A 13,993-nucleotide genomic window follows, 5' to 3' on the forward strand; every position below is an offset into this window, starting at 1 on the left:
CATCAACTGGAATTTTCTAGCCTCCTGACTAGTTTTTGCTCTTGTTTTACATCCTTCAAGAAGCCTATTAACTTCTCCATCTCATAGTAGGCCATTTCCTTTTGAGTCCTCAAAGTATTTATTATCTGTATCACTCATTTTCTATTTAATTATGTAACTCTTTTTAATTTTCCACCCTTTGATCTTATTTTTAAAATTCTGTGGACAGCTAGATTGTCTAACTGCCTTAGGGCAAAAGCCCTTGTCTCAAATCTGTGACCTCTTTGCTTAAATTGTAGGTATGTATTAGGAATGCCGTAATGTTGTGGTCAGTTTTCCTTGGATCTGGCAGAAATCCATCTAACTAGGGACATTGGTAGGTGATTTTGGGCACTTGGTGATCTTTACGTAAATCCAGAATTGCCCTGGTTTCCTAGGTAATATTGGTGTTACCTTAGAACAGAGTTAATTTTCTGGATTAACTGAGCTTTCTGACTCAGATATTCTCTTGCATGTGGATATTTAGTTGTCTCAGCACCATTTCTGGAAAACACTATCCTTTCTTTATTGAATTGTTTTGCAATTGTTTCTTTATTGAATTGTATCCTTGTTGAATTGACCATAAATGTAAGGGCTATTTTTGGACTCTCAATTCTATTGCATTGATTTATATGTCTATCCTTAGTTATATGTCTATATCACACTGTCTTGATTACTTTTTTTTTTTTGTAGTAAGTTGTAAAACCTGGAAGTGTGAGCCCTCCAGTTTTGTTTTTCTTTTCAGGATTGTTTTGGCTATTCTGAGTCCCTTGCATTGAAATATGAATTTTAGGATTAGTTTGTCAATTTCTGCAAAAAAATGGCAACTAGGATTTGATAAGGGATTTTGTAAAATTAGATAAATTTGTGGGAGTATTGCCATCTTAAAGATATTAAGCCTTCTGATCTATGTACATGGATCTCCTTCCATTTATTTAGGTCTTTTTCCCCAACGTTTTGTAGTTTTCAGTGTACAAGTCTAACACTTCTTTTGTTAAATTTATTTCTAAGTATTTTATTCTTTATGATATTATTGTAATCTCACTTTTGGATCTTTCATTGCTAATGTATAAAAATACAATTGATTTTTGTATATTGATCTTGTATCTTGCGACCCTGTTGAATTTGTTTATCAGTTCTAATAGTTTTTTAGTGGAGTCCTTGGGATTTTTTGTATACAAGGTCATGTCATCTTCGAGTAGAGATAATTTTACCTCTTCCTTTCCTATCTAGATGCTCTTTATTTCTTTTTCTTGCCTAATTATCCTGTCCAGAATATCCAGCATAATGTTGGATAGAAGTGGCGAGAGTGAACATTGCTATATTGTTCCTGAGCTTAGGGGAAAATATTGTCTTTCATGATTAATTGTGATGTTAACTGTGGACATTTTGTAGATGCCGTTTAACATAGTAAGGAAGTTCCCTTCTCTTTCTAGTTTGTTGAGTGTTTTTCTCATGAAAGGGTTTTGGATTTTGTCAAATGCTTTTTCCCTCTTGATATGATCATTTTTTTGTCCTTTATTTTATTAATGTGATGTATTACATTGAGTTTCAGATAGTAAACCAAACTTGCTTTCGTGGAGTCTCTTTTGTTCTTGGTGTATAATCCTTTTATGTTTTGCTGATTTGTTTTTCTAGTATTTCTTTGAGGATTTTTGTGTCAGTATTCACGAGGTATACTGGTGTGTAGTTTTTTTCCCTCATAATGTCTTTGTTTTGTTTTTGAATCAGGGTAGTATTGGTATCATACAATGAGTTAGGAAGTGTTCTTTCTAGTTTTTGGAACAGTTTATGAAGGATTGACATTAAATCTTCAAGACTAATGGTATTTTAATATTCGTTTTGATCTTTTAGGATTCTCCTTTTACAAATGCAGGAATGGGATCTAATCTAAATCTCTTGGGCGAAATTGAGTGTGATGCCAGCATAATGGATGGAAAATCATTAAATTTTGGAGCTGTTGGAGCACTGAGTGGTATGTGTACATTATAATGCACTCTCTCTATTCTTTAAAAAACTAAACTATGAATATTACAATTTCATGCTTCCTAAAGACTTAGTCCAATATTTTCCACCCTTCTTGCTTGGAATAGTGTTGAAAACAAACATTTTTTGTTTTACTAAATTTAAAACATGAAATCTTAGATACCAATAGTATTAAAGAAAACAATGAAGTGACTTATGTCCAAGTCTTTATTAGATTTTGATCATTCTCCTCCATCCCTTCAAGAGGTACAGACATTTAAAATTTGAGTTAGCATATTCAGTTACTTTTTTAGTTATTTGAAATACACAAATAATATATTTTTATTCTTAAGAAATTCAAATGAAGGGCGGGCCCCATGGCCAAGTGGTTAAGTTCGCATGCTCTGCTTTGGTGGCCCAGGGTTTCTCTGGTTTGGATCCTGGGCGTGGACCTAGCACTGCTCATCAAGTAATGCTGAGGCGGCGTCCCACATAGCAGAGCCAGAGGGACTTACAACTAGAATATACAACTATGTACTGGGGGGCTTTGGGGAGATGAAGGAAAAAAAAAAAAGATGGGCAACAGATGTTAGCTCAGGTACCAATCTTTAAAAAAAGATCAAGTGATATAAATAAAATTTACCTTTGATGTTCCAAATCTTTCCTTCCCATCCTTTTCTCCTTGCAGGGTTTAACCAGTAAAATACAGTGCATTTATCCATATTTTTATGTAACAGAAAGAGTTTTGCACGTTTTTTCTTTTTAAATAAAGGTACATATTATTATGAAGCCTTCTTTTGTTCTTTAAATAGGATGTCTTTGAGATTTTTTTCCACATCAATACCTATAAGACATATCTAATGCTTTACAATTCACTTATTAAAGCAAAATACACATGAAATGCATAGATTTCAAATATAAAGTTTCATGAATTTTTAGATGTATATGACCATGTAAACCACCCAGATCAAGGCATAAAACATTTTCATGTCAAAATATAGAACATTTTCATCATCCCAGAAGGGTTCTTTATGCCTCTTCCTAGTTTGTACCTCTTGTACCCTGCTCCTGTTCCTCCTTTTCCCCTAATCCTAACTTTAGGCACTGTAGATAAATTTGCCTGTTCCTGAAATTCATATGAGTAGAATTATACACCTCTGTCTCTGATTTCTATTGCTTAGCATTATACCTGTGTGATTGATCCATGTTTTGGGTCACAGTAGTTTTGTCCATTTTATTATTTAGTAGCATTTTATTGCATAAATATATAATAACTTATTTATATGTTCTCCTCTTAGTGGATATTTTAATAGTTTCTAGTTTTTGACTGTTATGAATAAAGCTGCAATGAATATTCTTGTACGTGTCTTTTGGTAGACATATGTACTTCTCTTGGGTATAAACCTAGGATTTGGAATGATAACTTTAGGTACATATATGCTTTGCTTTAGTAGATAACGGCTAGACAGTTTTCAAGAGCAAGTTGTTACAACCTATACTCCCACCAGCAGTGTATAAGCCTTTCAGTTACTCTATATCCTTGCCAATGTTTCGTGTTGTTATTCTTTTTAAAATTCAGCCATTTTTATATGTGTGCAGTGGTATTATTCTTTTAATTTGAGTTTCCCTGGTGACTAATGATACTGAGAACCTTTTGATACACTTATTGAACTTATAGACATCCTTGTTGTGTAGTGTGTGTCTTTTGCATATTTTTTATTGGATTTTTATTATTGATTTGTCAGAGTACTTTTTATATTTTAGATACATATCCTGTGTCAGATATATGTCTTATGAATATCTCCTCCCAGTCTGTGGCTCACTTTTTCACCCTCTTAATGCTGTCATTTGATAAACTGAAGTTTTTAATTCTAATGAGCTTCAAGTTACCAACCACTTACTTTATGGTTAATTGCTTTTGTATTTTAAGAAATCTTTGCCTACCCAAAGTTAAGATAGATAGTCTCCATCATTTTCTTTTAGTAGTTCTATTGTTTTTTATGTTTCACATTTAACTCTCTTATCAAGCTCAGGTTAGTTTTAGTGTATGTGAGGTAGAAGCCGATATTAATTTTTTTCCTCTTATGAATATCCAAATGATTCATTGCCATTGTCAATAGAAGGGACAATCCTCTCCTCACAGAATTGTGTTGGCAAATCAGGTGACTGTATGTGTAATTGTTTGTTTCTGTACCCTCTATTCTATTCCATTGATCTATTTATTTCTAGTGCCACACTGTTTTGATTACTGTAGCTTTATAGTCTTTATATTTAAGAATATAAATATTTATATTCTTGATGTCTGGTAGTATAAGAATTCCAACTTCCCTCTTTTTTTTTAAGATTATACTGGCTATTCTAGATCTTTGGCATTTTCATAAAACTTTCAGAATCAACTTGTCAATGTCCATAATAAAACCCAGCTGGGATTTTGATTGGTATTGCGTTGAATGCATAGAACTATTTTTGGACAATTGATGTCTTAACAATATTGAATCTTCCAGTCCACAAACATGGAATATGTATGTGTATATATATATATATATATATATATATATATATATATATATATGTATATACAAATATATACATATATATCATTCATTTTTCTCAGCAGTTTTATGATTTCCAGTATAAATGTCTCATATATCTTTTATTAGATTTACTCTAGATATTTAGTATTTTTTGGTGCTGTTATAAAGTATATATATTTAAAATATCAATTCTAATTGTTTTATTGTATTTAGAAATACAGTTTTGTATTTACTTGCCTTGATAAATTCACTTATTAATCCTAGCATTAAAAAAATATAGATTTCCATGGAGTTTCTGTATACACAATCATATCACCTGTGAATCATGGCAATTTTGGTTTTTCCTTTCCAATGTTTAAATTTTTCATTTTTTCTTGCATTATTATTCTGGCTATGACATCCAGTGCAATGTTGAATGTAAGATAGTGTACGTCCTTGCTTTGTTCCTGATTTTAGAGGGAGAGCATTAAATATTTCACCATTCTGTATGCTGCTAGCTGTAGGATTTTCAGATGCTCTTTATCAGATTGAGAAATTTCCCTTCTGATCTTAGTTTGCTGATAGTTTTTATTATAAATGGATATTGAATATCATTAAGTGCTTTTCTGCATCTTTTGAGATAATAGATTTTTCTCCTTTGTTTTGTTACATATGAAATTTCTGATAAATTTTTTAATGTTCCCTTCTTGGCATAAAGTCTTCTTGGCTATAAGTTTTTATCTTTTTATATTCTGCTGGATTTGATTTGCTGATGTTTAAGATTTTGACATCTATGTTTATGTAGTAGGTTGGCCTTAATTTTCCTTTCTTATAATCTTTTCAGGTTTTGGAATCATGTTATGGCTGGCCTCATGAAATGAGGATTTTTTTTCTTTATTTTTTGAAAGAGTTTGTGTATGATTGGAATGTTTCTTTTTAATTGTTTGGAAGAATTTATTAGTAACTCTAAATTATTGGAGCTTTCTTTGTGGGACCTTTAAAGAATGGAATTTGATTTCTTTGACATTTATAAGACTATCTGTAATTTCTTTTTCTCTTGTGTGTTTTTCAGGGAATTTGTCTTTTTCAGATGACTTGTCAAATTTATTTACCTAAAGACTTTTTGGTTAGCTTTTTTTTGTTGTTGATTTCTTGTTTAATTTCACTGTGGTCAGAGAACATGCAGTGTATGATTCTAATCCCTTGAAGCTCTTTGAGACTCTCTATATGGCCCATGGTGTGTTTTGATAAATGTTCGATGTGAACTTCAAAAGAATATGTATTTTGCAGTTGTTGGGGTGTGTTCTATATATGTCAGTTAGGTCTATTTGGTTATTCATTTGTTCCAATCTTCTATATCCTTTCTGATTTTTGTGATAGGTTAGAATATGTCAATCAGTTCTAATTTTAATTTCTTATATTAGGAAATTTTATTGGCATTTAATGAAATTTCATATGTTTAAAGGCCATTAGCATTTCTTTGTGACCTGACTGTTCATACCTCTTGTGTGGCTTGCCTTTTAACTGTATTTATATTTTGCTTTACTATGTTGGAATTTAAAATTTTTATTTCTCAAACATTACTTTCTCTTTTGTGACTTTTGTATTTTGCATTTCTTAAGGTTTCTCTCTCTTGTAATTATAAGCATAGTCACCTATATTTTCTTCTAATATGTGTATAATTTATTTTTCATTTGCCTCTTGAGTGCATTGTTTGTTTTTCCTGAAGTGACCAACTAATTGTCCCTACATAATTTATTGAATGCCAACAATAATAACAATAATAACTACCATTTATTGGGTGACTATTACATACTATTCATTGTTCTCTAGTAGTTTATATATATTAAATCATTAAGTTCTCACAGTAACCTTATGAGGTCAGTACTTTTATCCTATTTTACATATGAGGAAAGTGAGACACAGAAGAGATTTAGTAATTTGTCCAAGGTTACTGTATCAGTCTGAGTCAAACTAGAAGACAGTAACCACACAGTAGTTTAAATAGGAGAAATTTAATATAAAGAATTATTAAACAGTGATAAGAGAGTAAATATAAAGATAGAGAGAATTCAAAGTGTATCTTAAGACAGAGGCAGAAGACCCAAGAAAGGATCCGCTTAGAAGGGATTTCTGGCCTTGTTGAAGAAAGTGTGGTTGCAGCCTACTGTCTGGCAGAGAAGTTGCTGAGTTACCTGTGCCACAGTCACTGTGAGAGCAGGAGCATCCTGTGGGGCAGAGGGGAGTGCTGGTAGGTGGGCACACAGAAGTCAGGAAGCTATGGGAATTAAACCTCTGTTGCACAGGATAAAGATTGGGTTTTTGGCTCACTGGAGAGCCGTCCCCCTGGGAACACTTTGCCATGTGTGCCTGTGGAGCTGAGGGGAAGGTATAGAGATCAGTGACTTGAGCTAGGCACAGTCCCGTTCTTTCTGGGGCTTTCAGCTGTGTTGCTATGGCCTGAATCAGGAGCTGGCGTGGTGGCCAAATGCTGGAGAAAGCTGCACCCTGCGGGCACTTAGCACTGGAGAATACCATGTGGGCTAAGTAGTGAAGAAAAACTGGTGCTTTCTAGGAGCCTGGCTAGCAAGCCACCCTTTCCTCCTGCAGTGTATCTCCAGAGCCCTCTACTGACAAGGCTTACCAGTGTGCCCGCTGACAAAGGAAACATATTTAAAGGGCCCATATCCATTTTTGCAGATCAGGCAACGAAGGGTGGATTTGTAGATGAGAAGCAATAAATTGGTAGCAGGCACACTTATAGAACAGTCTGACTCCCATGACTGTGTGTTCTTTCTACTTCTCATATATAGCCTATCCTTTTCCTACTCATTTGAAATGCTATCTAGATCATGTATTAAATATCTAAATTTACGTATGTCTGTGTCTGAACTGTAGCTTTATTCTGTTACATTGATATATTTGTCTATTTTGTACCCAAACCACACTCTCTTAATTGAATAGCTTTTAATAAGAAATGGTATCTTGGGGCTGGCCTGGTGGTGAGTGGTTAAGTTCACGCAATCCACTTTGTCAGCCTGGGGTTTGCAGGTTCGGATCCTGGGTGCAGACCTAGTATTGCTTATCAAGCCACACTGTGGTGGCATCTCACATAAAATAGCAGAAAATTGGCACAGATGTTAGCTCAGTGACAGTCTTCCTCAAGCAAAAAGAGGAAAATCGGCAACAGATGTTAGCTCAAGACTAATCTTCCTCACAAAAAAAATGAAATAAAAAAGAAATAGTATCTTGTAGGGTGAATGCTTTTTCACTGTTTTTCAAAGTTTTCTTTTCCTGATGAATTTAAGAGTCAGCTTGTCATACATAATAGAAATCCTTTTGAAGTTTTGATGGAGAATATATAGATTTGAATTTATATTAATTTGACAATTATTTGGCAATGATACAATATTGAATTGTACAATATTGAATCATTGAATATTAAATATACAGAAATATATTTTAAGAGCTAGTACAGAGATCTGAGCTTTTCTTTCCTTTGGTGTCTCATACTTGTTTTTGAGACAAGTTTTTTGTATTTAGCTAAGAAACTACTTACTTTTGTTTTAAGTCAATCTGTAGTCTTAATTTGAGTTTTAATAGTCTTTTTGTATCCCACTACTGATTTCTTTTTGTATTAACAGTGTCCTGAGAGGCATCCATAGGTTAGTGGTTAAGGGCGTGGTCTCTGACATTAGCTGCCTCTGTTAAAATCTCAGCGCTGTGATCTTGGACAGGTAATTTACACCTCTGTGCAAATGTTTCCTCAGTACCCAGAGTTCTTAAGTGTACTTATATGATGGAATTGAGGGATCGATTAAATAATCTGATACATTTAAGGGTTTGGTGCTGGGTCTGGCACATATTAGATACTAAGTTATGGTCACTATCTTCTATCATCATCATCATCATTGTCATTGTGACAATGTTTTTCTCACCAATACTTACTATCCTATTGTTCCTCCCAAATAAGCACCCTCTTCTCACTTTTCACATTCTTTTTTCCTTCCTGGAAACAATCTGAACCATATTTTAGGTTATAATCTTGTGTGTACTTGGCCTCTTCTCCCCACCCTTACCCAGTTTGAAGAATTTTCTCTTGGTTCTGTCTCTCTTGCAGGTGAGATTTAAAATTTTTGGCCATTAATTTTTCTTTCCAAGGTAAATTTGAAGCTGTTTGTAATCATGTTTATTCTTTAGAGAATATTTGTGGTTTTGATAGTAGATGCCATATTTTCAGTTCATTTTTTTTATTCTATTCTGAAATCTATTAAAAAGGAACCTAATTTAAATATGTATTATTTCAAATTCAGTCTTTGCTACTGTAGCACATGACAAAACATGAGAATGTATGTTTTATATTTGTTCTTTTCTTGCATCTACTAGGTATTCATGTGTTTGTTGATTTGATCTGTATTTTTCATGATAATTGTTTTCATATATAAAAGAAGACTTTTCCAGGATATTTGAAGGTTGTTTTATTGAAATAGTCACAAAACTGAGTGGGAAACTTGACATTTTCTGACTTCATTTTATGCCAATTTTATTTCATAGGAATCAAGAACCCAGTCTCTGTTGCAAACAGACTCTTGTGTGAAGGGCAGAAGGGCAAGCTCTCCGCTGGCCGAATTCCTCCCTGGTAACGACTTTGTTCTGTCTGACTTTCCCTGGATCTTTGGTCTTTGGTGTTTGAAAGATATTTTTATCCACAGAAGTCTGATGCTGTTGGTTACACACCAGCAGTACCTTGCCTTTGAGAGGAAGACACACTTTGTTCTGTCATCCTGGAACATTTTATATACTTGATAGGACTGAATGGAATAGAATATTAGGAATTAAAGCAGAAAAGAGATCAGAGTTAATTTTTGGTTTTGTAGTTGATTATAGAGATGTTTTTGCTATTACTAAGTGCTCAGTTGGGGTCTTTTTATTATGAAATTTTAAAAGTATCTTACACATTTGAGTCCAGAGTCGAAACCAATTTTTAATTTTGAGAAGTTCTTAGAATAAAAGTACTTACTTTTTCTCTTCTGGAAAAAAACATCGTGACACTCAGATTAGTAAGATTATATCTTTTCTCCAGCATTAGCGTATAATTTTCATTAAAAAAATTTGTAACTTTTCAAATATTTATAAAAGTAGAGAGAACATTGTGAAGAGCCCGCATGGACCTGTCATCCAGCTCCAATAATTAACAATGTTTTTTGCTCTTCATTTATCACATGCATCTCTCTTTTTTCCTGTAGTATTTTAAAGCAAATCCTCAACGTCATGTAAATAGTTTTATAGATTTCTCTATGTTTGCAAAAACTTAACTACCATCCTCTTAGCATGCCTAACAATATGAACAAATATGCCTCAATACGGTCTCGTAGTCAGTATGCCTGGCTGTGAAGTCTCATAGTCAGTTCAGCATGCCTGGCTGTGAAACTTACATTAATGTTCTGTGTGGAAAGATGTGACAACAGTGCTGTAGGAATCACTTTATTTGGCTGTTATAATTTGAAGTCACAGAAAGTAAATTAATATAGTTTTGAAACATCTTGAAACCTTCTACCTAAATATATTCAAGATATCCTTTTAATCATATACTTCTCAGGTGTAATTGTGGTACTGAAATGGTAAATTGTAAAAAAAATTTCAGAGAAATACTAGATTTTAACATGTGTTTTCAGTAAAGCAAGGATAGGGAAAAGCAAATCTGATTTCTTGAGACATTTCTAGTATGTATTTGGTTGATATCAATAAATTTACTTATAACTCTGAAAGTAGGAAAACTGATTAAAGGATTCTTACATATACTTTTCTCATAATTTATGTTAAACCTATGCTATTTTGTTTAACTGGTATGAAGTCTACCAACCCAAAATTTAGTAAGTGTCTGTTTAGTACATACACAAAGTCCTACTATCCATACCTTTTTAGGGGAGTAATAGGTGCAAACAGATTGTCTCTGGATTTATATTCTCCTCAATGTTGATTTAGACGTGACTGTTTCCTTTCACCCATATTTGCTATTATACGTAAAGCGAAATTAACCCTAACTAAACCAATTTAGAAGACACATGCCCAGTAGGAAGGAAACAATGCAGTTGTTTTAGTTGACAAGAAAAATAACATTTACCCTGTGAAAACTATTTTAAAGTTCACCTACAAACCTACCATAATGCCATTCTTACCACTCCTCATGACATTTACCAAGCTGATTCTCAAATTTATATGGAAGAACAAGTGTACAATAATAGCCAAGACAATTTTGAAACAGATCAAAGAGTTGGACTTATCTAATAGCTGTTGTGATACTTTATAGTACTATAGTAATTAAAACATTGATTTAGGTATGGGGATATATAAAAAGATCAGTAGAACAGAACTAGAAGTCCCAAAGCGGACCCAGTATGTAAGTAAATTTAGTCCATTGTAACAGTGCCGTCTCAAAGCATTGTGAGGAAAAAGGATAGTGTAGTAAATAAATTGCTTTGGGACAATTGGGTACCTTGTGGAAAAACATTAATTCATTCCTTTGTCACACCATTGGAAAAAATAAAGTTCAAATATGAAAGTAAAAAAGCATAGTATAGGGCCGGCCCCATGGCTAAGTGGTTAAGTTTGCGCACTCCGCTTTGGCAGCCCAGGGTTTTGCCAGTTTGGATCCTGGGCACAGACATGGCACCACTCATTAGGCCACCCTGAGGCGGCATCCCACATACCACAGCTAGAACGACCCACAACTAAAATATACAACTATGTACTTGGGGGATTTGGAGAGAAAAAGCAGAAAAAAAAGAGATTGGCAACAGTTGTTAGCTCAGGTGCCAATCTTAAAAAAAAAAAGCCATAGTGTAGAATTTTAGGAAAAAATATGGGAGATTATGTTTATGAGTGTGGGGTGACAAAGACCTTATTAAGACTAAAAAATTAGGCTAAATATTGAAACATATGAAAGTGAAAATGTAGAGCTATTAGACAACCGAAGATACTGTGATCTGAATTAAAAGAAAGTATGGCCTTTGGAACTGAGAAAAATTATTTGTAGTATAGGTAGGAAACAAAAGATTAGTATTCATAGTGTTAAAGAACTGTAAAATATCAAGAAAAAGATAACCTACACTTTAAAAATTGGTGAATGATACAAATAGGCAATTTATTGAAAAGAAAATTGATAGTGTATAAATATACAAAAAGGTGCCCAATAATAATATTAATGAAGAAATTGTGAATTAAAATGACAAGATGATATTTTCACCTTATGTAAAGTAGCAAAATTAACAAAGACTAATAACATCCAATATTGTCGAGGGTATGGAAAAACAGGTTCTTTCTTATAATGGTGGTGGGAACATAAATTGCTATAGCCAGTTGAGAAAAATTTTGATATTATTTATTAATGTAAAAAATGGAAAGAGCCTAGCCTGGTGGCGTAGTGGTTAAGTTTGTGTGTTCTGCTTCAGTGGCCTGGGGTTTGTGGGTTTGGATGCTGGGCATGGACCTGCACACCGCTCATCAAACCATGTTGTGGCAGTGTCCCACATACAAAATAGAGGAAGATTGGCACAGATGTTAGCTTAGGGCCAATTTTCCTCACCAAAAAAAAAACAAAAAAAGGAAAATGCACATGGTGTGTGCTGCAGCAATTCTATCTTAAGACAGAACACCTTCACATGTACACAGGAAGGCTTGTGTAGCACAAGGTTAGAGCAGTGTTTCTTGTGGTGTTTAAAATTGTAAACAACCTGAATGTCCATCAATGGCTAAATTGTTTTCTAGCCATATTATTAAATACTCTGCAGCATAAAAAAAAAAAGAGAGAAGGGCCAGCCCCTGTGGCCTCATGGTTAAGTTTGGCACACTCTGCTTTGGCAGTCCGGGTTCAGTTCCCAGTTATGGACCTACACCACTTATCTGTCGGTGGCTGTGCTGTGATGGCAGCTCACATACAAAACAGAGGAAGATTGGCAACAGATGTTAACTCAGGGCAAATCTTCCTCAGCAAAAAAAGAGGGAAACATTTGTATATAGTAATGTGGATAGATCTCTACATTGTAGAGTAAAAAAATCAAGTTGTTTAATGACGTGTTCAGTTTAATTTATGTTTTCTTAAAAAATTACAAAACAATGTGATGAATACCTGTTTCTCATCACCCAGGTTAGGAAATAAAACATTAGCAAGAGATTTGAAGCTGCCTAGATTGAACCTTTTCTAATGGCATCCCTGTCCTTCCTCCTGTCCCACACTCTTTCACTGACCCCATCTCTGCCCCTGCCCCTAGGTAACAGTTGTTTTGAATTTAAGCTTTTCTCATTCCCATATATTTCTTTGTAATATTACAATGTATACAATATTCTAATTGTCTAAGACTACATAGATATACAAAAAAGATCTGGAAATAAGGCTACCAAACTCACTGTGATTATTTCTGGGAAGGAGGAAGGAGAGGACAAAGTGAGGCAATTGTCAAAGGGGACATGTGCAATACTTTGTTTTACAAAGAAAATACATGGGAGAAAGTGATGGCCACCTTCCCATTAAAATGATATCGTATAATGATGCTACACTTGTCTGGAACTAGTTATCTGATTTTCTCACATATATAGTTCTTCATCTTTATTCTTTGTTGTTTTGACCATTTTAGGCATTTTGCGTTTCCATGTGAATTTTAGGATTAGCCTGTCAATTTCCATAAATAGCCCACTGGAATTTTAATTAGGATTGCAACATATCCATTTATTTAGTCTTAAAGTTCACTGAACAGTGTTTTATAGTTTTCAGTGTACAGGTCTTGCACAGCTTTTATCAAATTTATACTTAAGTATTTCATTCTCTTTGATGCTATGATGAATTGCATTTTTAAAAAGTTCATTACCAACATATAGAAATATGATTGAGGGGCCAGCCCCGTGGCCGAGTGGTTAAGCTCGTGCGCTGCACTTCGATGGCCCAGGATTTCGCCAGTTTGAATCCTGGGTGCGGATGTGGCACCGCTCATCAAGCCATGCTGAGGCGGCATCCCACATGCCACAACTAATAGGACCCACAACTGAAAATACACAACTATGTACAGGGGGGCTTTGGGGAGAAAAAGAAAAAAACAAAATCTTTGAAATATGATTGATTTTAGTATATCAATATTCTATCCTGGGAATTTGCTAAATACATTTGTTCCAGAATTATTTTTATAGATTCCATAAGATTTTCTAGATAAACAGTCAATGTCTGCTGGAAATAAAGATAGTTTTACTTCTTCCTTTCTAATCTGGGTTCCTTTAAGTAATTTCTTTTTCTTTATTACACTGTCCAGGACCGCCAGTGCAATGTAGAATAGAAATGTGAGAGTGGACATTCTTATCTTGTTTGTGATCTTAGGGAGGAAGCGTTTGGTCTTTTACCGTTAGGTATGCCAGTTGCTGTAGATTTATCATAGATGCTCTTTATCATGTTGAAAAAGTTCCCTTCTTTTCCTAGTGTGCTGAAAGTTTTTAATATGAATAGATGTATT

The 13,993-nt window shown here is 34.0% G+C and overlaps 1 protein-coding gene across 11 annotated transcripts in view; it reads left to right on the plus strand.

The window, feature by feature from the left end:
- TASP1 (taspase 1) overlaps nt 1–13,993 on the plus strand; it is a 310,101-nt gene that overhangs the window by 42,298 nt on the left and 253,810 nt on the right. For 10 of the 11 annotated variants that reach the window (XR_011494551.1, XR_011494552.1, XM_070485553.1 and 7 more), the window contains 2 exons: nt 1,873–1,993; nt 9,051–9,135. Coding sequence is in view for 9 of the 11 variants with exons in the window: in XM_070485553.1 (XP_070341654.1) it covers nt 1,873–1,993; nt 9,051–9,135 (206 nt within the window). In the remaining 2 variants the exon portion in view is untranslated. The remainder of the gene's footprint in view (nt 1–1,872; nt 1,994–9,050; nt 9,136–13,993) is intronic. The other variant, XM_070485552.1, reaches the window with a different exon arrangement.

This window comes from Equus asinus, chromosome 15 (assembly GCF_041296235.1).
Source record: "Equus asinus isolate D_3611 breed Donkey chromosome 15, EquAss-T2T_v2, whole genome shotgun sequence".
NCBI lineage: Eukaryota > Metazoa > Chordata > Mammalia > Perissodactyla > Equidae > Equus > Equus asinus.